This window comes from Hippocampus zosterae, chromosome 10 (genome assembly GCF_025434085.1).
Source record: "Hippocampus zosterae strain Florida chromosome 10, ASM2543408v3, whole genome shotgun sequence".
Lineage (NCBI taxonomy): Eukaryota > Metazoa > Chordata > Actinopteri > Syngnathiformes > Syngnathidae > Hippocampus > Hippocampus zosterae.
In genome coordinates this window covers 18,071,761-18,094,429 of record NC_067460.1, presented here as the reverse complement: position 1 = coordinate 18,094,429, position 22,669 = coordinate 18,071,761, and the positions used below count along the sequence as shown (strand labels likewise).

At 43.4% G+C, this 22,669-nt stretch overlaps 3 protein-coding genes across 3 annotated transcripts; 2 read left to right on the top strand and 1 right to left on the bottom strand.

The window, feature by feature from the left end:
• Positions 1-1,593: 1,593 nt before the first annotated feature.
• Positions 1,594-5,026, bottom strand: LOC127608505 (ion channel TACAN-like). Its single transcript, XM_052077622.1, has 12 exons — positions 4,239-5,026; positions 3,954-4,072; positions 3,682-3,792; positions 3,464-3,523; positions 3,199-3,294; positions 3,028-3,117; positions 2,869-2,934; positions 2,716-2,777; positions 2,542-2,634; positions 2,326-2,390; positions 2,004-2,072; positions 1,594-1,732 (listed from the first exon to the last, which is right to left on the bottom strand). The coding sequence occupies exons 1-12, from the start codon at positions 4,332-4,334 to the stop codon at positions 1,619-1,621; spliced, it is 1,041 nt and encodes a 346-aa protein (XP_051933582.1). The 5' UTR covers positions 4,335-5,026; the 3' UTR covers positions 1,594-1,618.
• Positions 5,027-5,327: 301 nt separating this feature from the next.
• gdpd1 (glycerophosphodiester phosphodiesterase domain containing 1) lies at positions 5,328-9,643 on the top strand. Its single transcript, XM_052077624.1, has 11 exons — positions 5,328-5,404; positions 5,478-5,621; positions 5,893-5,935; positions 6,010-6,145; positions 6,431-6,476; positions 6,660-6,781; positions 6,928-7,017; positions 7,141-7,274; positions 7,883-7,942; positions 8,119-8,170; positions 8,458-9,643. Exons 2-11 carry the CDS (start codon positions 5,486-5,488, stop codon positions 8,590-8,592), a joined length of 954 nt encoding a protein of 317 aa, XP_051933584.1. The 5' UTR covers positions 5,328-5,404; positions 5,478-5,485; the 3' UTR covers positions 8,593-9,643.
• Positions 9,644-10,337: 694 nt separating this feature from the next.
• LOC127608405 (protein yippee-like 2) lies at positions 10,338-20,362 on the top strand. Its single transcript, XM_052077409.1, has 5 exons — positions 10,338-10,592; positions 13,910-14,141; positions 14,620-14,663; positions 15,452-15,560; positions 18,058-20,362. The coding sequence occupies exons 2-5, from the start codon at positions 14,025-14,027 to the stop codon at positions 18,145-18,147; spliced, it is 360 nt and encodes a 119-aa protein (XP_051933369.1). The 5' UTR covers positions 10,338-10,592; positions 13,910-14,024; the 3' UTR covers positions 18,148-20,362.
• Positions 20,363-22,669: the final 2,307 nt, after the last annotated feature.

The window sequence follows — 22,669 nt, the reverse complement described above, 5'->3', positions numbered from 1 at the left end:
TATATTTTTAATTTATAATATTTATACATTTTATCTGTAAATGTTCACACCAAACTGACAAGAAGGGGAACAAAATCTTGTCACATGTCTAATGTAGCTGTTTAGGTGGCTACCATTGGCAAGACTGAAAACATGTTTCCAGTGCATAATTTGCTAACATTGTGAACTGCACAACAGAAAGCGCTAAATTATCCATCCATCCATCCATCCATTTTCCAAACCGCTTGATCCTCACTAGGGTCGCGGGAGGTGCTGGAGCCTATCCCAGCCATCTTCGGGCTGCCAATCGAGCGGCACACAGAGACGAACAACCATCCATCCTAAATTATCTATAACTAAAAATAATAACTGAAAAGTACAATTTGTATGTGGATTTTTTTTTTCAGATTAAAGTCTCAATTTTTTTGAATTCCAGAACCTGTTTTTGTTTTAGGCCGGCACAAGACACAACGCCATTGCTATGAATTTTCGCATATAACCGACATTGTCAAACAATTATCGTAACTAAGACCATGGGCAGCAAATATCTTGCTTTTTAGAATTTGTGGCCAGTTGTTCATGCTCCATGTTTCAGGTTCCCCTACGTTCTCCTCATTATTTGCACCTTTAAAAAACACACAGTGTCAATCAAATTAGACCTCAACCAGTTTTCACCTCTTTCTGTTTACTGTAAAAAAATAAAATAAAAAAATTAACATTGTGTTGTGGGCGGCACGCAGACGACTGGTTGGCACACCCGTCTAGCAGGGCAGAGGTGCAGTGTTCGATTTCCCGCCTACTGCCCGAAGACAGGTGGCATACCCGAGTCCCTCGTCAGGATAAAGTGCTTCAGATAATGGATGATTTCATAAAGAAACCAAGTCTCAAATATAGACTTTGAAAACATGCTGTGATATCTAACACACCAATCCAGTGTTTCCCGACCTTTATTGAACCAAATCACCAATTTTATATTGTAAAGATCTCATGATAAAAGGCTAAACAAAAACTCCATAAAAAAAACTATAAATACAGAAATAATGATCGGCTTGTCTGGACCTGTTAAATTAAACACAATGTTGATACTCGCAGGAAGCCGTGACTTGTTATGTTGTGCAAGCGGTGGATAAACACTTGACAATGGTGAAAACAGTGACAGCACTTGGTAGCTCCTTCAGCCAGAGACTGTTACACCTGCGCTGCAAGAAGGAGAGATACCGACGCTCGTTCCTACCGACTGCTGTCAGGCTGCTGAATAAAAATAATAACAATAATAATAATAATAATAGTTAAATGATGTGAAAAACAATTGTTAAAAGCATTGCGATTTATCAATTTTGTATTTATATTGCACTTAATTGAACAGTGTTTGTTTTTTTCTTCTTTCTACCCACATTCTTGCTGCTGGAGGCTGTACATTTCCCCAGTGTGGGACAAATAAAGGATATCTTATAAACGGGTTTATTCTCATTTCTGCCTTCTAATGGAGGACCATTAAGATGCTCTGATTGCCGCTATAAAGCTCTGTTTGTTAATAAACAACAACCTTTGGACGGATTGAGTGAAAATGAATGATTTTCGACGATTCACTTGTGTGCCACAACACCTTACTCAAGATCAACTACTAGTACTGTTTGAATCACAGAATCTTTGTTTTCTGATTCCTCCGCTTGACCTTCTGATGGACCACAGCAAGAGTTGTGAAGAAGTTTCCCGTGAACAGAATTAAGAAGCAAAGGCTGCACACCAAGACCTGGCATTAACAACAGAATGAAGGTGAATCATTGCTCTGGTTGATTTTAAATTAAAAAAAAAAAAAAGATAATGGTCAGGTACGTAGGCATTCAGGAGCAGGGCTATTAACAGTTTCAATTCATTTGCAATCTGGACAAGCTTTTTAATTCGAAAAGTTAATTTGGGAATTCAAACTACATCTCAACTCAAAATGGTTGCCTTACCGCGAGTAAGGCATGCTTTTTAAATGAATGAAGAGGGAGTGAAAATTGGATTGCGTGAGTGCTGACCTGCCATTCTTTGCAGTCTGGGAGCTGAGCCATTCTGAAGAGAGAGATGCTATTGAAGAGCTGCCAGAACTACAAGAAAACAGGAGGTCTTAGAATTGTATTTGTTTTTACGTGAAAAGAAAAATATAACAAATAGTGACACACCAAATATTACACACAAATGTAAAACCCGAATAGATCTTAGCATGTCAACATGCAGAACGCTGACATGAGCCACATGCATGTGATGTGTGGGATCATGTCGAAACCATGACAAAGCATAATTTTTTATGCAAACTCATCCGTGACCAATGTGCGGATGTTCTACTGACGGTATACTCACATGACCGAAAAACAGGAAGGGCAAAAGAAATGTCAGTCCTTTCCACATCCAGGACTGAAATCCCTCTAAGAACAGAAATCACCCATGTACTTTATCTGCCGTTACGTTCATGTTCTGAATTCTAAACTTTAATTTTTTTTTGTACATGGCTTCCACATGAAATGATGCAGAGAGCATATTTATTCAGTGACCGAGCTCCGTGTTTGTGAACCTTACCCACGGTCAGATCCATGTTGTGTCTTTCACCCAACGCTCTGAGTCTGTAGAGACATCCACTCTGATAATAACACTGCAGACATTGAACAAAACCTGCATGTTCATGAGAAGATGTTTTGATGACATCTGAAGAAAAATCTGGTATCGCTTAATTTGTCAAAGACTTAACCTTACTTTGATAGAGGGAGTAAGCCAGGAACTGGTTCCTGAAAATCTTATACAAGTTGCCATCTGGCCTTGAGAGCAGAAGGGAGGACACTTTAACCAGAGAGTGCCAGAAAACTTTCACGATTCACGTTAGCTGTAAAGGGCTTTCTGTTTACTCACCACGTCAGCATTACACCAGACAAAAAAGCTGAGATGTAATGATGGAAAACCCACCAGCCTTTAATTCTGAAACGTAGGTGAGACATGGAGAGAATTAACTTCCAAAATAAATTTTCAAAAGTAAAATGTCTTCAGAACTGTACACAGTATCGGGCTGACCTGGAGCCATTGTTGATGAGGATACTTTCCCTGATTGTTAATGTGCAGTAATACCAGACCAGCAGGAAGTTGAGGATTGCATCAAGAAATCTGAAGCCATGTATCAAAATTAAACGCAAATGTCCCATTGACATATGGGAAAGACCACATTTTTTTTCTGGAAATGCTTACCTGTAGTTCACAAAGAAATAGCACGTAAAGGAAAACAGCAGCAGGATGACAGTGAGGTACAGCTTGAACTTCTCATATTCGTCTTTGTAGGCAAATCTGGTAATGAGTTTTCAAAATGTGACAAGCAGAAATATCCGGAAGTGCATAATACTTTGTGGACAAAATGAAGTTAGTGAGATGCCTTTGGGAGCATTGTGGACTATGCCACATAACCTTACCCAGAAAAGGTCGCCACTTTAGGGAAAAAAAAAAAAAGATCACTTACTTTAACTGTTTGCTGAGCAGAGTGACATTCACATTTCCAAGAACCAGAGTGAGGTACAGCCTGAAATACAATCACATTGACCCTTTGTCCTTATTTCATTTTTAATATAAATAAGAATATAATGTAAGAATACGATTTTAACGACGAGCACTATATTTTGGTATTTAGCGATAGACTAAACACTGATATTTTTTCGCGTGGTTGATTTAATTTGTCACCCATTTTTCCTTGGGAGAAAGGATTCCATTTCAAAGAGGGCATTGGTTTGCAGCTTTATTTTCTCTCTTATTTCATCAAGGCCATCTTCTTCCAACAGTCCTTTGCTGCACCTGGTTGATGAGACAAAAACACGACCGAGCTTATCACCACCGGCATATCTGCGTTTGAGTGTCTTAGTGTATGCCTATTTGTTTGCCTGTTTGAAAGCCTCCCTTTTCAGCGAAATCTGTGTGTGTGTGTGTGTGGGGGGGGGGGGGGGGGTGACAGCTACTTTTTTACAAGAGAGGACATCTCCTTCAATCTTGTTTGTTGACGGGAAATGGAGGAAGAGCAGCTCCTTTGGAGTTTGGAAATTTCATCCAGTTTTTGTAGGTATAGCCTGTGTGCCTCCTGATTGACAACAAAACAGAATTACAGAACATCAATAACCACAGGAAATTATGCAGTGCAGTCGATGTGATTGAGCTTTCTGCTAGGGAATTTTACATCTAGAGAACTGTGAGCATGCGCTATTTAATATTAAACGCATGGTTGGTGATTACTCATTGTTGCTTACCTGAGCATGCTGATACTCTTCTTCGAGGCAGTCCCACTGGTGCAGAACATCTGTTAAATTTTGCGGAGTTTTGTGAGTCATTTGCTGGCCTTCCATTTACACCAAAGTCTTTGCTTTAAATATAATTATGTGCCGAAGTATTATTCGTCAGGGTGTGTATGTCATTATCGCGGATAGTTTATTGCACCGAGTGAACTTTGACTGGTGTGCGAAAATTCTAACTTGGACATTGTTCTGTGTTTAGCTCTGTGTGGCATTGTCAAACATAGCTGTAATGTTAGTTAATCCTGAATAAATCATACAGATTAGGTGGATATATTGATACAGTTTTGTCTGATTTAATAATAAAATTTTAATTTTGAATATGTGATACAAAAAAAATGTAATATCTACAAGGTAACACTGCATACCACTGGTCTAAAAAGGAATATGTCAAAATGTACACGTACAAAGTACAATTGAAAATGTTCACCCAGTACTACGACCTTACGTTTTCTGGTTTATGATACATTGAATCATTATGTTATCAAGACACAGCAATTTCTTCGTACATCTGTGATATGAGGTAAGGTGGCAAGACAGAATCCTAATGCTGCAAAGAAAAACATCTAAGCCTGGTGTCATTTTGACCAAAAGGATAAACTCTTTGGCTATAATATTTAGAAGTATATTTCATGTAAACAGAACACTGCTCGACGGCCTGTCTCTGTTTGCCCTGCGATTGGCTGGCGACCAGTTCAGGGTGTCCCCTGCCTACTGCCCGAAGACACCTTATACTGTAAGAAGCCTTCTTGAACTGCTATGTGATAATGGTGGTTTTAGTTGGATAAGGCCAAGGTAGCAAGTGCACCGGTTCACATAGCCAACCGTGGCTCACATCAACATTTCTCACAACAACCAGTAGAGGGTGATAATGCGCCTTGCTTGCTAAGACCCGTTGTGTTCTTGACGCAGTCCACGAAGAAGAAAAGCTACACAGCCATACACAAGCAACTGCTCGGAATGTCACACGCACAGCTGATCGAACACAGACAGACACACAGATCTTGACATTTATCAACTAGAACCGGGATAGAACGGTCGATGTACAGAAATGGACAAGGAAATTTGACAAGGTTTACTCGGATGCTAAATAACTCATTTTGGCTCGTACACCGGCGTTAAAGGTACACGCCGTTGAACGTATGGCGCTAGGGGGTTCGTAACAACTCATATCTGTGCGTGTCCCGTCAGTTGCAGGGTAGGTAATGTACGGTGCGGTTTACGTCCTGTCCACGGTGACGGGCTACGTCCTCACCTCCGCGTTGTTGCTCAAATGCCCGACTCTTCTGCATCGGAAGAAGAAAGAGAGGTTCCACAGTAAGCACATTTCTCATCGTGGAGGTAAGTGAGCGGTGGTACTCTCTCAAGCAGTGCGTATGATTTCGTTCTTGTGGAAGACAGCAATAATATCCCAATTCAATGTCATGAGATCCCATACGTATCAAGAGGGGGAATTCCCAAGGTAGGAAAAGTAGTCAGTCAGGACTAAGAAGCACAGACACTTGTGTAGTAGAGCTTCTGATTCAACTCTGGAACTTCGATATTAAAGCACAGACTCAGAAATCGTTACAGAAGATTGATTTGAATTGATTGACTCCTGTCTGCGTTCCAGGAGCAGCAGAGAACCTTGAGAACACAATGGCGGCTTTCAAACAGTAAGTTGAACTTTGACCCGCAGCGCCAGGTGAAAGTCTGCTGCTGAAAAATATGTGCGTGATGCTCCTCGCAGCGCCGTGGCTCTTGGCACTGACATGTTGGAGCTTGACTGCCAGCTGACGAAGGATGAGCAGGTTGTAGTGTCACATGACCCGCATCTGCAGCGAGCAACTGGTATTAATGCCTACATCTCTGACATGGCATATAGGGTAAGTATTTTAAGATCCTGAAGTTTTAAGCTATTAAGTCCGTTTGAGGTTTACTTGTCATCATCACACTTGTATTTGCCATCATCGTCTCCAGCTTACCCAACTCGAAAATAGATGGTTACTCTCAGATTACTCTCCCATTCTGGCTACAGCGCACTTGACATGAAACACTTACTTTCCCAGTAATCTTATCTGTCATTCACTAACTTACTCACAGTACTTCACCGCCATATTTGGCCTTAGGTCTCCACGCCTTCTCCACATTCTGCTGTTTGCTCTGTGCAGGAGTTGCCACCATACCTCTGCAAGCTGGATGTGACCTTTCAAAGGGGTGAGTGTCTGCGGCTGGAGCACTCTCATGTACGCTCATACGTCAATCGGAGCTCTTAATCAAACTGCCGTCACTGTAAACCGCTAAAAATCCCACGCAGGTTCTATTACATAATTACAACCATTTTTATGTGGGTGGGGGGGGCTTTCTGACCTTGTTATCTACATGTCCTTGTGTGTACAGAGTGTATATGCGAGGGGGGAGAGGACAAACGCATTCCTCTGCTCAAGGATGTTTTTGAAGCATTCCCCAACACCCCTGTCAACATTGACATCAAGGTCAACAACGATACACTCATCAAGAAGGTCCGTGCGCATGTGCGTGTATCCGCTCTTGAACAAATATCAGTATGAAAGCTTCTTTAATTTTGTCTCTGACAGCTCCATGTCAGATACACATTTCCTTCTACATTCAGATTCTGTTTTTGGTCATTTTTGTATTTGTGTGGCAGGTTTCCGAGCTGGTTGTAAAATATGACAGAGAGAATCTTACAGTATGGGGCAATGCCAGCAACCAGATAGTCAGGAAGTGTTATAAAGAGGTATGTACCGTATGTCTCCTGTTTCCACATCACCAGTCAGTCAAATTTGTCGTGGTAGTTTCAAAACAAGCCATTCCCACAGTCCGCAGCAATCTCTGACCATTTTGGATTCATGTTTTGCAGAACCCTCGCATTCCTGTGTTGTTTAGCTTTCCCAGAGTGTTGCAGTTGTTGTGTCTCTTCTACACCGGTCTTCTCCCTTTTGTTCCTTTAAAGGAACAGTTCTTGGAGATCCCAATGCCCAATATTGTTAACAAGTAAGTCTGGAAAAGTAGACACAATGTTTGTCGGACGTAAAACACATACAGTGAAGGAAATACTCACAGTGCTTCATTTCCCCCACATTTTATGTTATGTTACAGGCTTAATCCAAAACTGAATCATTTATTTAGTTTTCCTTAAAGAAAAAATCTACAAACATGAATAGGTATGGTCTTGTACAATACAACATGTTTATCCATAGTGCACTTTCACAGCAGCTACATTTCTTTGAATTCATGTGCATGATTTAAATCATTCATGCACAAGCATTCACTGCCTTTGCTCAAGACTTGTCAGGCTATTGAATAGATGGTCCTGAAAACCTGGACTCACCCCCACTCATCCATTTTTAATATGCTTATATTTTATATTTCGATTTATTTATATACTTGTCTCTTCTACTTTCTCCCTTTCCTAGTTTTGTAAATTAGGAATTTCTCCTTTGTGAGACAAATGAGGGTTTTCTTATCTTTCCTTATCAAACACAGGACTTAACCATTTTATCTCGCAATTGCTTTGTCAAAGAATTACCTGGCCCATTTGTTAATTTTAAAATCAATCAAAGCCCTTATTTAAAAAAAAAAATCAATATATCTCTTTACAGACTTTATGATCCGAACAGAATGAGCAAGAGTCAGCGCCTATTCACCTGGCTTGCAGATAAGTGAGTTGACTCACCACCATTGGCAGTCAGTCAATTAATCACCTTTGTGTCTGATTGTTGGAATTAGCTGCACTTAACATCATCCTTTACTATTTTATCTGGTCCCTTACTCTTTTTATTTTTTAAGTAATATTTGTACCCTTACTACTCTCCTAATTATTTTTTTTCCTTTGCAGCTTATTGATGAGGAAAGCGCTCTTCCAGCATCTCACTGCTCGGGGAATACAGGTGAGGCTTTAGGAGGTTATTTGATCCTTCACCTCTTTGTTGTTTTGTTCAATTTTGTCCTGGAGTAAACCAACTTGCTTAGGGAAACCATGTCACACATCATTATTTACCCGTTTAATAACATTCTACCTCGCGACCCTAGTGAGGATCAGGCGGTTAGGAAGATGAATGAATGAATGAATTAATGAATAACATTCTATTCTTCTTGCATGCAATAGTAACAGTGATTATATCTGTATGTATTCAGAAATACACGAAGATAATAGAACTGTTGCCTGTGGTTTCAGGTGTACATTTGGGTGCTGAACGATGAAGAAGACTTCCAAAGGGCATTTGACTTGGGAGCTACAGGGGTTATGACAGATTTTCCCACCAGGCTGAAAGACTTCTTGGATCGGAATGGCCTTTCCAAGCCTCAGTGACTTATTTACACCTGAACGCTGCCATAAAACGAGGATAATTGTGTTTGAGCACTGCACATTTTTATACTAGCAATACCATTGAACCCAAAAACTCATTGAAGTTAGGTATTAAATCTCTACGCACCTTTTATGTAATCGTTACAACCGCAGCTCGATCATTTTACAGTACTTGAATGTATTTGTAACGTTTGCAATACTACTCATGCATTAGATGTTGCACGCAAAAACACCGGCAGATGGCGCTGCCAATCACAATTGGCCTCCCATTTTACTTCATGGGCAGATGTTTTGTTTTTGGTTTCATTTTAAAATCTGGTTTCACGTTTGCACTGATAACAGGACTGGCTTAACAGCTGCACTAAAAGCTGTTTTCAGAGACGGGAATGGCAGTCCTGACAAGATTTGATTTCAATTAACGTGCGAGTTAAATTTCAAACACTGGCGAGTTAAATTTCACATGCGCTCAAGGACACTACTGCGATATTTTCTTGAATGAATAACATTTCAATTCAAGAGGCATTTCCATGTGCAAGAGCATTTACACGTTTCTTTTCATGAGTTGCACTGTTGTGTTTGTCTTTTTTTCTGGAAAAAAATCTTAACATTTTGTCAAGAGACCAGAAAATAATGATTGACTTTGCTAAATAAATGCAGAGAAACAAAATAAGAAATCAACTGGAGGATGATCAAACCACTAATATTCTCCAATCCAGATAGGCGACCAAGCACTGAGTCATGATTGAATGTAATGTTGGATGCGTTTTTGCTATTTGGTGTTGTCAATGAAATTAGCTTTTATATTTGTGTATTTATTGATTAGTACATCTCCCCAAAGTCTTGTCGTCTACTTGCATTTCAGATCTTAAAGCAACTGAAATTGTCTACATTATTTGTATTATATTGTGTCATTGATGCATGCACGTTTGAAGATTTACGAGTGTGTTTTGGTGATTTGATCTGTTTTGACAGACTCACTTCGTCATGGTTGTAGGCGTGACAAAGTTTTGTGGTATCTCGGGTGTTTTTTCGACAAAATAAATATGTACACGATCATTTCTGACAGAGGCAAATCTTTTTTCTTCCTGTGTAAATATGATCACACCACTGTAGAAACTGGTATTTTCAATTTAACACGCGAGATGACGTCGCTATAGAAACTGGTCACGTATTCGACACGAGGGGGAGACAGAAAGTTGGATTTAGCACTAGCAGTCTTCTGAGTACGGTACATTCTGGAGTTACAGATCGCAAATATTGCGTCATGGCCATAAAACATAGTATTTAACACCGAAAGAAGACGGTTCTTCATAAATCACATTTATAAATCTACTTCGTCTTCTCGATGATTCGGTAAAACGTGGACGTCCAAGTCAGCGAACTAGTTGTTAACAAACTGTCTTTCTAAACCAATGAGCGCGATGTTGCTATGCTGTTTCACTTAAATGATTGGCCTTTTGGTATGCCAATCATTCTTCAATACTTCCCTTGCCAAAGATCAAACAGACAAGCTGGAAGGTTGAACCTTCACCAGTGACACTTTAAAACGTTTTGCCCGAGATTTTTGACGCGATTCAGCGTCACACGACACACGACAAACGCAACTATAGTTTTTCTTAGCATTGATACAAAAATAATTATCATGGAATAGAGTGTATATGTTACTATCAGGAGAAAATACAATGTAGGTCTTTTTTTAAGCGTTTACCGTGACGTTAAGTGAAGGGAAGGGAAACATCTTGCTCCGGCTGGCAGTCTCTACACTCTTTACCTTCCTCTAGAACTGTGCTGGGCATCGTTGCGCGTCAAAACATTGAGTCTATGCACGACTTCCCCGGGCCCAGGAGAGCAGAGACAAGAGACGGGAAGACAAGAAGCTGAGAGGACATTTTCACCTTGGAAGAAGCCCAAATTAACGTTTAAAATTGGCACTGTCACGAAGAAAACGAGGAGGTGCGACGTTTTTCAGGCAACGCGTAGGTTCCTTTTTCTCCCCCACAAAGGTAAAACTAATTGCTACGTGTTGTTGTTGTTATTGTTGTTGTTATCTCAGTGAATTTCTTATTACACACTGTATTAATCACAGTTTTTGTGTTAAGAGTCAGTGTCGATGTCAGCTCATCAAGTCTATCGTGCTTGATTATGTATCAACACAGTCGGGACTCTGGTGTTCCCCTTAACGTGCTATTTATTTATTGTTGCCTTCTTGTGCATTAATTAATTTTGATATTTGAAGAGGTTTACACTGTCATCCACTTGATCCTCACATGTTGTTTTGTGGCGTCTGTCCGAGGCGCGTGCGCCACAGTGCGCGCGCACGCGGCTATTTGTCGCGAACGCTGCACATTACCTCAACCATACGTGATCGATGCAAGTGATCCTATAACCCTCTCACTACACCTGCCAGGTCACTGCAAATCTTCAACTCAGTGTTGTATGGCAGCGTGTGTTTGTGTGTGTGTGTACGTGTGTCTGCCTGCGTGCGTGTGGGCGCGCACAGGATTGCTGAGCTCAGGCATCCCTGCCATCTGGGCTCCGTGTGGTGGCTGAAGTTCTGGCCCAGATAAAGTGTGCCACTGCCTGTGTGACCTGATTCATACAGTAGGCATCACACACTCAGTGCAGGCCTTCAGCGTCCCCACCAATTCATCATTTTAAGTACAGTATTTTGATTGATGTGATAGGTAGGCCTTCCTGCGCAAGTTTTGGACAGGCTTTTCCAAAACGTTTTGAAGGGCAACACGAGTTTAATGTTTGTCTAAAAACTTGCAGCCTCGCCGTATTTGCATCACTTGCCCAGGTGCCTATTTAAGAGCATACTTATTATCAGATGTTATCATTGTGACCGCATAGGCCTGTATGGCAAAAGTGAGTACACCTCTCAAGTTTTGGTCAATAATTTCGTTATCTCTTTTCGCTGAAGAAAACACATTTTGTTGTTAGTGTACGGCTTGTATAACAGTGTACTCAAATGAAAGCACTTGCGCTCGGACTCTGTTGGAAAATAGTGGCTCCATTTCCAACATCCTTCTCCCGATATAGCCACTGTCCCTCTTCTGTATATTTTAAAACTCCTGCGTCTCAGTCGTTCCTCGGTGTCTCCAAACCTTCCGGTCTGTTTTTCCTGAACCTGCCGCCCTCAGAGAGAATCTTATCATCTTCAATTATGGCCCCTCCAGCTCTGTCTCCCGTTGTCAGGTCATTGCTACTGTCTCGAAACTACACGTCTGGTCTCGCTCGCTCTCCTTTTACTTTTTTATGAAATTTGACATTAAGTAAACGTTGACATTAAGAAAGCACGATAGACATTATTTTGCGATTTCGTAGCTGTGCCCATTTGATGTGCCACGAGGCTCAGTGATGTCACTCTGCTGCATGCCTCGGGTAACGCCAAACGGGGAACACGATGAAAGAAGGTGAAGTGCTGATTTGCTGCTCGTGGGTGCAGCTCGTGCGCAGCATTCGATGCACACTTGTACTTCCCCCTCTCTGTCCCCGTCTGACTCGCATCCCTCGCTTTGCTCTGATCGTCGTCGCAAACGGCAGCGGCGGTGGCATCAGTCGCTTATATAACAAAGGGTTTTTTTGTTGGGATATACAAGGGCCCTTTCGGCTGGTGAGACTCATGGCATGTAGCCCTTTTGTGATGACACTCCGAAATGACCAGAACGACCAATGCGGTGACCTCAAACGACATGCGGTAGGACTGATGAATAGACAGTGGCAGCAGAGGAAAAACAAATGCAATTGTGTGGCGAGGCCTTTCGATAAGGAGAGCGCAAGTGTGGGGCGACCGAAATGGACAAACATGAATTTCACACACGAAGGGCTGGGCACATAACTGCAGATACAAATACTGGTACCCTTTTTTTTTTCACCTTTGCTACATTCTTCACTTGGCAAATGGATGGCCTGCTGGGAAGTAGAATTGCATCTTGTGATTGATTTGACAGGAACAAACTGTGTATTTTTTGCATGCAAATTTCACCATAAATTCTCTTATTGTTGCAATAGTCCTGGCCAGCTCACTAATCTCAGTCACCCAGGCGAGCAACACAAGTATTTTAAGGGCTTGGACTATTTGGTATCATGCAGCGAGTTCAGCGTGAGGCTCACAGTTGTGTTAAGCTAAGAAGATTAACTCTGCAGCCTCATGCTAGACTTGGACGTGGGCTAGCTTTCCTGCCTGCATTGGTTTGGGTGAATGGGAAGTGTGCCTGCAATTGTGGACAAACACCCCAATGCAGCTGCTGGGGGGGGGGGGGGGGGGGGTCTGGAAATGGCTCGAGCCTGCAGGAGTTGTTGTCAGCTTGAAACTTAGGGTACATAAAAGTTTATTATATTTTATTTTATTTATTTATTTTGAGCCAGCCGCTTCTCCTTGAAAGAATCGCGTGCATGCAATTTGAAATCTATTGGAGTTCTTTTTGTCTGCATGTATATGGATACAGGGCGGCCCGGTAGGCTAGTGGTTAGCACGTCGGCTTCACAGTGCAGAGGTACCGGGTTCGATTCCAGCCCCGGCCTCCCTGTGTGGAGTTTGCATGTTCTCCCCGGGCCTGCGTGGGTTTTCTCCGGGTGCTCCGGTTTCCTCCCACATCCAAAAAACATGCGTGGCAGGCTGTTTCAACACTCTAAATTGTCCCTAGGTGTGAGTGTGGGCGTGGATGGTTGTTCGTCTCTGTGTGCCCTGCGATTGGCTGGCAACTGATTCAGGGTGTCCCCCGCCTACTGCCGGAAGACGGCTGGGATAGGCTCCAGCACCCCCCGTGACCCTAGTGGGGATCAAGCGAATATTTTATGAATATTATATCATGAATATTTTAAGAAAGGCTAAATGGCAACCGACTTCCGTAAGTTTGATCCTCCCCAAAATCATATAAACAGTCCAGATGATCTGGTCGAAGAATGCGTTTGTGCATTCACTAAACCAGATCATCCGCTGTACTAAAATGCTCATAAGCTTTCTCTGCAATTGAAATGTCGTGGAAGTATTTACAAATAATGACACATTGTTTCAATCTTCAAAAAAAAAAAAAAATCCAACAACAACAACAGACTTTAGCCCTCAAATACCGACGTGTTCAAGCGCCAATGGAATGAAGAATGCTTCAAGATGCACATGCGACAAAAGATAAAAACATGCGGCAGAATTGACGACACGAGTAAAAATGCAGGCGGGGGAACATGAGGGTTATTAACTAACCCTTTCATGCACCCAGTAACCCGATGACACGATAAGCTGTCCACTATCGTAACCGCTGTCCCTGAAAGGGTTAAGGCGGCAGCATGAGCTCTCCCGTCCCTCTCTGCTTTGCAGGTGTTTGCCTCCCGACCCACCGCCCACCACGGCCCTCACCTGTGTGCTGCGGTGCTTCCCTTGTGAGCCGACCTGGGCCGGCAGTCCCTTCTTGCACCGCCCGCCAACCCCGCCCATGGTCAGAATGACGCGCTCCAAGACCTTCCAAGCCTACCTACCGAGTTGCCATCGGACATACAGCTGCATCCATTGCCGGGCCCACCTAGCCAACCACGACGAGCTCATCTCCAAGGTAACCCGACGGCGGTGACATCACGCATTGCGCAACAGTTGGTGCACCTGGATTGCATTTAAACGACATTACGGCCATTAAGGGAAACCACTTGGGTTACAGATGTGCTTAAAAAGTTCCAGCTCACATGGCTTCACTTTTGCAAGTATTGCAAAAAAGGAATATTTTACACAGTGGATTTGTACGAGTACATAGCAGATCAGCCTCCTATATGTCCAATATTCTCTCCTGTATTTCCTGGAGATGGATTATATTTTAAGATGGTCATTGAGTTGTATTATGAATGAGTCCGTTTTACATGTGCAATGAAAGCGGCACTCGCCAAGCACGCACACACTTCTTTCGCAGCAGATAAATGACCCGGAACCGCTCGGCTTTGATGGTTTTCATTAATACCTTCTGTGAGCGTCTCTTCCCGCAATATGAAAGGCTCCTTGTGTATCACAGCCGACTCATTGCTTTCTTCTCGCCTCTGCAGTCGTTCCAGGGCAGCCAGGGCAGAGCCTACCTGTTCAACTCTGTGTGAGTGTCCGTCTTTTGTTCTTTGTTGCCTCCATCTGCTTTCAATTTGGCTTAACTTGAGCGCCGATGCGAGCTACCCTTTGGGAGAATAGCAATTTTCCATACGCTGTTATTTAAGGACGGCGGCCCGGTAGTCCAGTGGTTAGCACGTCGGCTTCACAGTGCAGAGGTACCGGGTTCGATTCCAGCTCCGGCCTCCCTGTGTGGAGTTTGCATGTTCTCCCCGGGCCTGCGTGGGTTTTCTCCGGGTGCTCCGGTTTCCTCCCACAATCCAAAAACATGCATGGCTGGCTGATTGGACGCTCTAAATTGTCCTTAGGTGTGAATGTGAGTCCGAATGGTTGTTCGTCTCTGTGTGCCCTGCGATTGGCTGGCAACCGATTCAGGGTGTCCCCCGCCTACTGCCCGGAGACAGCTGGGATAGGCTCCAGCACCCCCCGCGACCCTAGTGAGGATCAAGCGGTACGGAAGATGAATGAATGAATGGTTGTTATTTAAGGAAGTTCGCAAACGTATGCGCTTCCAGCAGGTTGGCACATTGTTTTTGTTTTACGCCTGCGGTGTAGACAGAGCAAGCCTGCCTCGGGGGGGCCGTCATTGTCAGATAAATTCAAGGCCGTTCAAGTCAATTGTAGGCAGACCAGTTCTCTGCTCTGAGAGGGAGTGGGCGGGATTGAGTGACTCACTCACTCTGTGCACATTACACTCTGTATGAAACAGATCAAGATAAACTCATCCATGTCTGTCTCTTGCTCTCTCTCTCTCTGGACCCATTCTTGTTCTTTTAGGGTGAACGTGGGGTGTGGTCCTGCAGAGGAAAGAGTTCTGCTTACAGGCCTACACGCTGTAGCAGACATCTACTGTGAGAACTGCAAGACCACCCTGGGCTGGAAATATGTGAGTGCCCTTTTGCCGATTTTCAGTACCGCACGCAAACGGCGTCAAAGGTTTCCGAGATGATGAACAGCCACGTCTTAATTTTAATTTGCACCTCATATTATATTTGGACCACCGCCGCATTCTGGATCAGTGAACCTGCAGGCAGTATTCCGGACGAGGCATCTTTATATATCGTTGGGGATGCTCTTTGGCAGGTTGGGAATAAAGTCTGACATTTAACTTGAATAAACTGATGGCCTTTGGAGAGACGATATTGCTGTAACAAGAGACTGCAACATTCGGTTGAACAAAAACACACACACACACACACTCACACATATATATATATATATATATGTGTGTGTGGGAAGGGGGTAACGTGTCACTACGAAAAGTGAGGGAACACTATAATACAAAAATGTAATCATGAAAATATTATTTGATTATGAAACCACCATCAACTATTTTACATACATCCACATTCTGTCTTTTTATTTCACCTCGACTACGAATACCCAAGCCTCATATTTCCGTTTTCAATATCAAACGCAGAGCCTTGAGCACCAACGTTTGCTCGCGCTTTATTGTGAGATGTCGTCGATCGAAACGAGAGTCACCCAGTTAAAATCCATATGCGGTACGTATTTAGCGTTGGTGATATGTAAAAAGGGACTTGACTAGGAAGCGTGCATGTTATCTTCTTTCATGTATCAGCAGAGCTGATTGAGTGCAGTTGTCGGAGGTGAACCCTGTCAGCACGGAGGTGAGAATTTACACTGTGGGCACGTGAGAGTCTTCCTCGAAGGTGGCCCTGCACAAGTACACAATATCCTTGTTGTTTGGCGCCTGAGAAGGTTCTATTCACCGTCCGCTTGGGCCTCACCTCCAGCTCTTAACGTTCCCAGCATAAACATTTTCCTTCATTAATCTTACGAGTCGTCATTTTTTTTTCCCAACCGAGGTTCTATTCCCGTCCCATGCGCACATGGTCGAGAACACATGGCAAGTGCACACACACACACACACACACACACATACACACATACACACATGCACGTAATAGTACTTAATCGGGGGCTTGGGGTGGGGGTGGGGGGTAATGACATACATATCAGTTGCAGCTGTGTCGGGTTTCTGCTGTCATCAAAGGTCTGTGGCGATGACCTTGACCCATTGCCCTTATAGAGCAGAAATATGATCATGCCACTCCAAATCCACACAGTCAAAGACAAAACAAGGCAGACAGACTCCACAGTCAAAGACACTTCTGTGACCGACAGGGGTTACCCCCCCCCCCAAAAAAAACTGAATTACACTAGTATATCCTCTAATTGGAACTTTCGGTTGCGAAACTACAGTTTATTTAGTTTGGGTTTCTTGCTACACCAAATGCCATCTTTTAAAATGTGGTGGGAATTTGTGACCTGGGACTTGATGTAAATGACGACAGTTTCGAAAGCAGCCTCACTCTGGCCAGAATGTGATTGTTTCATTCTGAACGCAGCCACACCGCAGTTATTAGAGGGTGTTCACACTTGTGCAATCACATCTGTTATTTTTATTTCACCTCTTGAATTAATGACTTGTACCGTAAAATCACATGAGTAAGACACATGCCCCGCCCCCCAAGTCACCCTTAAAAAAGCTTGTTTTTTTTTTTAGTACACTCCCCTAATTTGCTGATATTCTTTATCATCAGAGTGAATAATATGAACGCATAAAGATTTAAAAAACATACATGTAAAGTGAAAATGCTTTTCAATCCCGGTTAAAAAAACTGCTCTTTTGCCACGGCAAGGATTAAGGTCTTTTCAAAAGTATCGCGTCTTTGGAAATCTTGTTCTTGCACGCTACACTCTTTTAGGAATTTGAGTGGGTTATTTTTTAATTTCTTAACTTATCTTCTAAATCACTTTACCATTTACTGCTTTTAAATGTACTTTCAATGACAGAATGTGACGTACATTGAATTACGTTGTGCATCTACTGCTCTGAGTCAGTTGTTCCTTTTTTATTCATTCATTTTTCATTCATTCATCTTCCGAGCCGCTTGATCCTCACTCGGGTCGCGGGGGGTGCTGGAGCCTATCCCAGCTGTCTTCGGGCAGTAGGCGGGGGACACCCTGAATCGGTTGCCAGCCAATCGCAGTGTTCCTTTTTTATTTTATTTTAAATAACCTCTAGCTTGACCTCTTGTCAACATACCTACAATATGAAAAAAGTTCAGTTCTTATTCTTCCCCCTGTATAATATCCACCGCTATATTGGATCTTATTTTTCTAATTTGACGGTGACAGGAAAATGAGTCAAGCAATTTTATCCAGTTTAGAATCAACTCATCTTGATCACATTGTTTTGAATGACAAAAAGCCCAACCTTGAACAGGGGTGTGTCGACTTTTTATACCCACTGCATTCTGGTGTCTACCAGTGCTCTAAAAGTGATACCGGTAGTGTCTTTGAGGTGTGAATGAAATGTCAGCCGCCCTGTCCTGTCTTTGCTCCCCCCGCCCCAGGAACATGCCTTTGAGAGCAGTCAGAAGTATAAAGAGGGCAAGTTCATCATCGAGCTGGCCCACATGATCAAGGACAACGGCTGGGATTGAGCGACGAGCCCGCCAGGACACAAACACAGTGGAAGGGGAGAGGGTTGGGTGAATGGATGGATGGTTGGGGAGGGCGGGGAGGGCGTTAGGGGGTTGTAGTGGGTGAGTGTGTGACTTTGGTTTGGCTGATATACCATTAACCTCTGTAAGTCCCTGCCCATTCCTCCCCCCCCCCACCCCAATGACGCCTTCTCGCACACACCGACACTCACACGCGACACGCCTCAAGTTGCCGACATCTAAGCTGGGAGCTGCGGTAGATGACCTTTTGACCGCGAATGAGACGACAGGTCTCCTTTTCTTACTGAAACCTGATTCCGGATCTTTATGATGTTCGAACACCAAAATCAACTCGGAGGAAACGCATCGAGCAGTCAGCCTTGCTTGGCTGTTCTGACCGACTCCCCCCCTCCCGTCGCTAGCGATGACCTAAGATGATTATAGCAAATCGACATGATCGGGGCGGTGCCAGCTGGGCCACTGATGACGCTTGGCACAGACATCCGAGCACAGCGGGCGGGCGGGGAGATTGACGCTCAGCGGGGCCGTTCACTCAACATGAAGAGGGGGGGGGGGGGGGGGGGCAAGGGAAAGACGGTGCTCCAGTCGTGCGGGTGCTTCGACGGCTTCTGGCTGGGTCCACCTCAGGGCAGCCAAATTAAAAGACACGTTAGCTCGACCGTCATCAGCTTTTCGTCAAATCTTGCCGTTTGCTTTGAAACGCTCAAAAGTTCCCTGCAGATTTCTGGTGGTTCCCAAAGTCTCGTTTGTAGGCTCAACAGATAAGAAAGTTTCAGTTGGATGGCGGGCGATCCAAAACTGTGACTGCGCTTCACAGAAACGGCCACAGTATGACAAGGTTTCATGGGCTTATCGTGTTTCTGATTATTTGCAGCAGCACAATGAAGTGCGCTGCGGATGCTAAAAAGCTAATAATCCACATGGTGGTGTGGCGTGTCTGTGCAACCTCACGTCAGAGGAAATGATTTCTTTGACATGGACTGACTTTAGCGGACATGACTTTTGTGTTCATCGACGTCAAACTCACACATGTACGCTCAAAGACATATGTACGAGGACCTGCTACGGACTCCCAGGGCAATGATCAGTATCTCCTGGCGTAATATCCAGCTGTCATTTTTTTTTTTTAGTACCGTGTTGTCTTTTTTTTTGTTCTTTACACTCCAGTGGGTGACCTTTATGTGTTCCATCTCGGTTGCTGTTTAACTGTTGTCGCGTCTGAGTAGTCCTAACACTCCATCATGAAGCTGGCTACATGAAGCGGTTTTGCTAGCAAGACCTGCGTGTTAGTCTCCGCAATGCCCTGAAATTGTTTTTTTTTCTTTCTTTCTTTCCTATTTCTTGTCCGTACTCGATAGTCCTCATTGAATCGACTCCTTCGCTGATGGAAATGCCCTTTTTTTTTTTAAAGATGAGAGAATCCATTAGACTTTCCATCTTGCGGACACCACAAATATACAGTGTGCATGAGCTAAAGTGCCCAGTGGGCTTTGAGTCTCCGCTTCTTCCCAGCGGAGAGGGTTACTGCCAATGGCACAGTTTCTGATCCATCTGCACAATATCCAAAACAAAGCGGACGTCAATACAATCCAGACGGATGGCAGTAGAATGTGTCATCTTCCTTATGATAGACTCTTTTGTTGACACTTGTTCCAACCTCTCCAGTTAGCAGCAGTAGGTCGCATTCAACCGCATCATAACCAAAGAAAGCACCCATCAACATGAACCTGACCGAGCAAAAAAAGATCCCGTTTTGCTCTGGGGGGGGGGGGGGGGGAGGTTGTGCAAAAACGAGGGTGTGTTTAGCTGAAAGCCAAGGCCGTGGATAAAATACTTGTCCGTCGTGTGTATTACGCATCTTTTATTTTATAAACAACAGATCTTAATATATGAATCTATCGTTATTTACGGCATTTGCCGCGAGGCGTACCATTCATGTCAACCTCCGTGTTACAGAATGTAAATAATGTCAACGGGTCACGTTTTATCCACAAGCCCCATGATGATGAATGAATTGGATTTGGGTCACGTCAGGCTTTCTCTCCAGTTGGCTGTACAAAATGACTTTTTTTTTTTTTTTTTTTTTTTTTTTACCCCAAGTGTTTCAATTTTAACGTCTTTTGTAAAGAGGGATGCTGATGTTGACTTCATGTAATTGAATCATCATTTAATAAAATGCACCTTGATATCTGGATGGTGTTTCTTCTATTTATGCAGAAATAAGAAATCATTTTGTTTGCTCGTGGGCTCAGCTGCGATTGACAGTCATTCACTTTCCCCGAGTCTCTCATTTTCATTTTATCGCTTGTCCATTGAAATTCATCTCCAAATATAGTCCCGCACCCCCTTATTTATATGAAATAAGCAACACCAAATTTTTCAGTTTCATTTGTTTTATGTCCCCAAACAAGTAAAAGCACCTTTTCCTGATTAAAAGGCAAGAATCAATTTTTTTTTATTTTTAACAAAATAAAAAAAAGACTTTATTTCTATCAGACAAACTTCTCATGAGCCTAAATTTTCAAAAATAAAACCTTTTCTATTCTGCACCCTTACCCAGATTCTCATCAAAATTCAAGGTGTGTCATAACAGCGGAAGGATACATTTGGTCTCCTCACATTGCAATTGAATTGGAAAATGTGGATTCCAAATCAAATACGTATCGGCTGTGCAGCATCAATGGAAAGATCGGCTATACCTCATCGATGCAAGCTTGACATCATTGACATACACTCACCTGTGACATACTAGCACGCATCTGCCTAAACAACACAAACATTTATCTTCTACACCAGGGGTGCCCATTAGGTAGATCCTGATCTACCGGTAGATCTAAGACAGGTCCCAAGTAGATCCGAGGAGTGTCGAGAAGAAAAAAAACAAACAACCATTTGTGTGTCTTTGTACATGTTAGTAATATATATTTTTGTGTTAATATACACTGCACCCTATCAGTCTCATTTTCACTATTTTTTTAAATAAAATAAAGCAGGTAAATCTTGTGTGTGTGTGTGTGTGTGTGTTTGTGCGCATGCGGGCCGGTAAGGGTAGATCCCGGGAGGTTAGTTGATCGAAAAGTAGATCTTCGATCCAAAAAGTTTGGGCACCCCTGTTCTACACGCATGTCCGTGTTGGGTCCATGTATTTGGCACCTTGGCCTTCAACAGACACTTAACTTCATACACTTGTCACCTCGCAATGGGCCACCCTGGTGGACGAGAAGGTCACCGCCCTCCAACTTCAGGTGGGAGACGGGTAAAATTTGAGTCAGTGGATACATCAAATGACTCCAGTGAAATCAGAACAACTAGTGGTGGACTAAAACGTTTGGTCCAAATAAGGAGTCATTGTGGAGTGCGTTTCTATACTTTGGTGAGCAACACTTACTCCATCTGACAAAAGATTTATCATGACGCAAATACAGTGACAGTATCTTTTCACATGGGTTGGCCACATGGTTGTTGTTCGTGTGAATTAAGCATAAATGCCGACAGTAGCACTCAGCTGTGCCCCTTGAAGATGAACATTTCATTGTTTCCATGGAGATGAGCAGATTACATGAGTTACTTTCTGGGGAATTGGGGCTGGGGGCACCCGACATCAACTGACGGCCTGAGTACAAAGGGGGACATTTTGTTAAATGAGAGCGTGGGTTGGATGAGTGGGCTACTGCACATGTATTTGGAGGAAGGTGATGAGCGGGTCATGTCAGAGTCACATCTGTTAGTCACACATGAATCAAATTTCATGCTGCACTTGTGTGATTGTTATTCCGCCTACTCCACTGCGCTCCATGCTCAGTCCCACTCTCATCCACTCACTTGCTGTATTGTCTCTCATGCTCTGCCCCACACGCTGCGTGTCCATCTCCTCGATCTATCTGGTTCCCCGTGTTGTTGTTGTTGTTATTGTTGTTGCTTCCAACGATTCCCCGCCGCTCTCCGTCTCGCTCTGTTCGACTTGGCTAAACTGCCGCAAATCTCACTGCAGCAAATGGTGCAGTGTTTGCATCGGGCTGGGTTTCCTAGCAACTCCATCTCTCCCTCTCTCTCTCTGTTTTTTTTTTTTCAAATGGAAAGCAGAGCAGAAGAGAGAGGAGTCACGCGCTGCCTGGATGTGCTATGTTCACCCTGGCCCTGACCGGACCGTTGCGGTCTATGTTTACGTCTGTCTGCATGTAAAAATCCAGGGCAGGGGCTGGCTGACTGTCTGGCTTGCCTCATGTGTATTGATTCGACGTGGCGTGCAAGACGAGCAAAGCAGGACACCGAGAACGTGTTCCCCGTCATTCTCCAGAAAAACAGCAATTTGTATCCTGACGTGACCCACATTTTTACAAGTGCTATGATGGCGAAGGCACGGGGTGTGTGAAGGAAGCCGTGCCTGCATTTTTATGACACTTGAAATGTCTCCCAGTGGATGTTTATGGAAGTCATTTCATTTCTCCTTCATCACCGAAGGGGGGAAAACATTCCAGTGCCTTCTTAGCAGCACTTCCTC

Bases quoted from the DNA above. Each gene is read 5' to 3' on its own strand.
- LOC127608505 (XM_052077622.1), bottom strand. From the start codon at position 4,334: ATGGAAGGCCAGCAAATGACTCACAAAACTCCGCAAAATTTAACAGAT. The intron at 2,778-2,868 runs GTGAGTAAACAG...TCTGCTCTCAAG, and splicing joins TCTGGTGTAATGCTGACGTG to GCCAGATGGCAACTTGTATA. The intron at 2,073-2,325 runs GTGAGTATACCG...GTTTTCTTGTAG, and splicing joins CCTTCCTGTTTTTCGGTCAT to TTCTGGCAGCTCTTCAATAG.
- gdpd1 (XM_052077624.1), top strand. From the start codon at position 5,486: ATGTACGGTGCGGTTTACGTCCTGTCCACGGTGACGGGCTACGTCCTC. The intron at 6,782-6,927 runs GTCCGTGCGCAT...TTTGTGTGGCAG, and splicing joins ACGATACACTCATCAAGAAG to GTTTCCGAGCTGGTTGTAAA. The intron at 8,171-8,457 runs GTGAGGCTTTAG...CTGTGGTTTCAG, and splicing joins TCACTGCTCGGGGAATACAG to GTGTACATTTGGGTGCTGAA.
- LOC127608405 (XM_052077409.1), top strand. From the start codon at position 14,025: ATGGTCAGAATGACGCGCTCCAAGACCTTCCAAGCCTACCTACCGAGT. The intron at 14,664-15,451 runs GTGAGTGTCCGT...TTGTTCTTTTAG, and splicing joins GCCTACCTGTTCAACTCTGT to GGTGAACGTGGGGTGTGGTC. The intron at 15,561-18,057 runs GTGAGTGCCCTT...CCCCCGCCCCAG, and splicing joins CCACCCTGGGCTGGAAATAT to GAACATGCCTTTGAGAGCAG.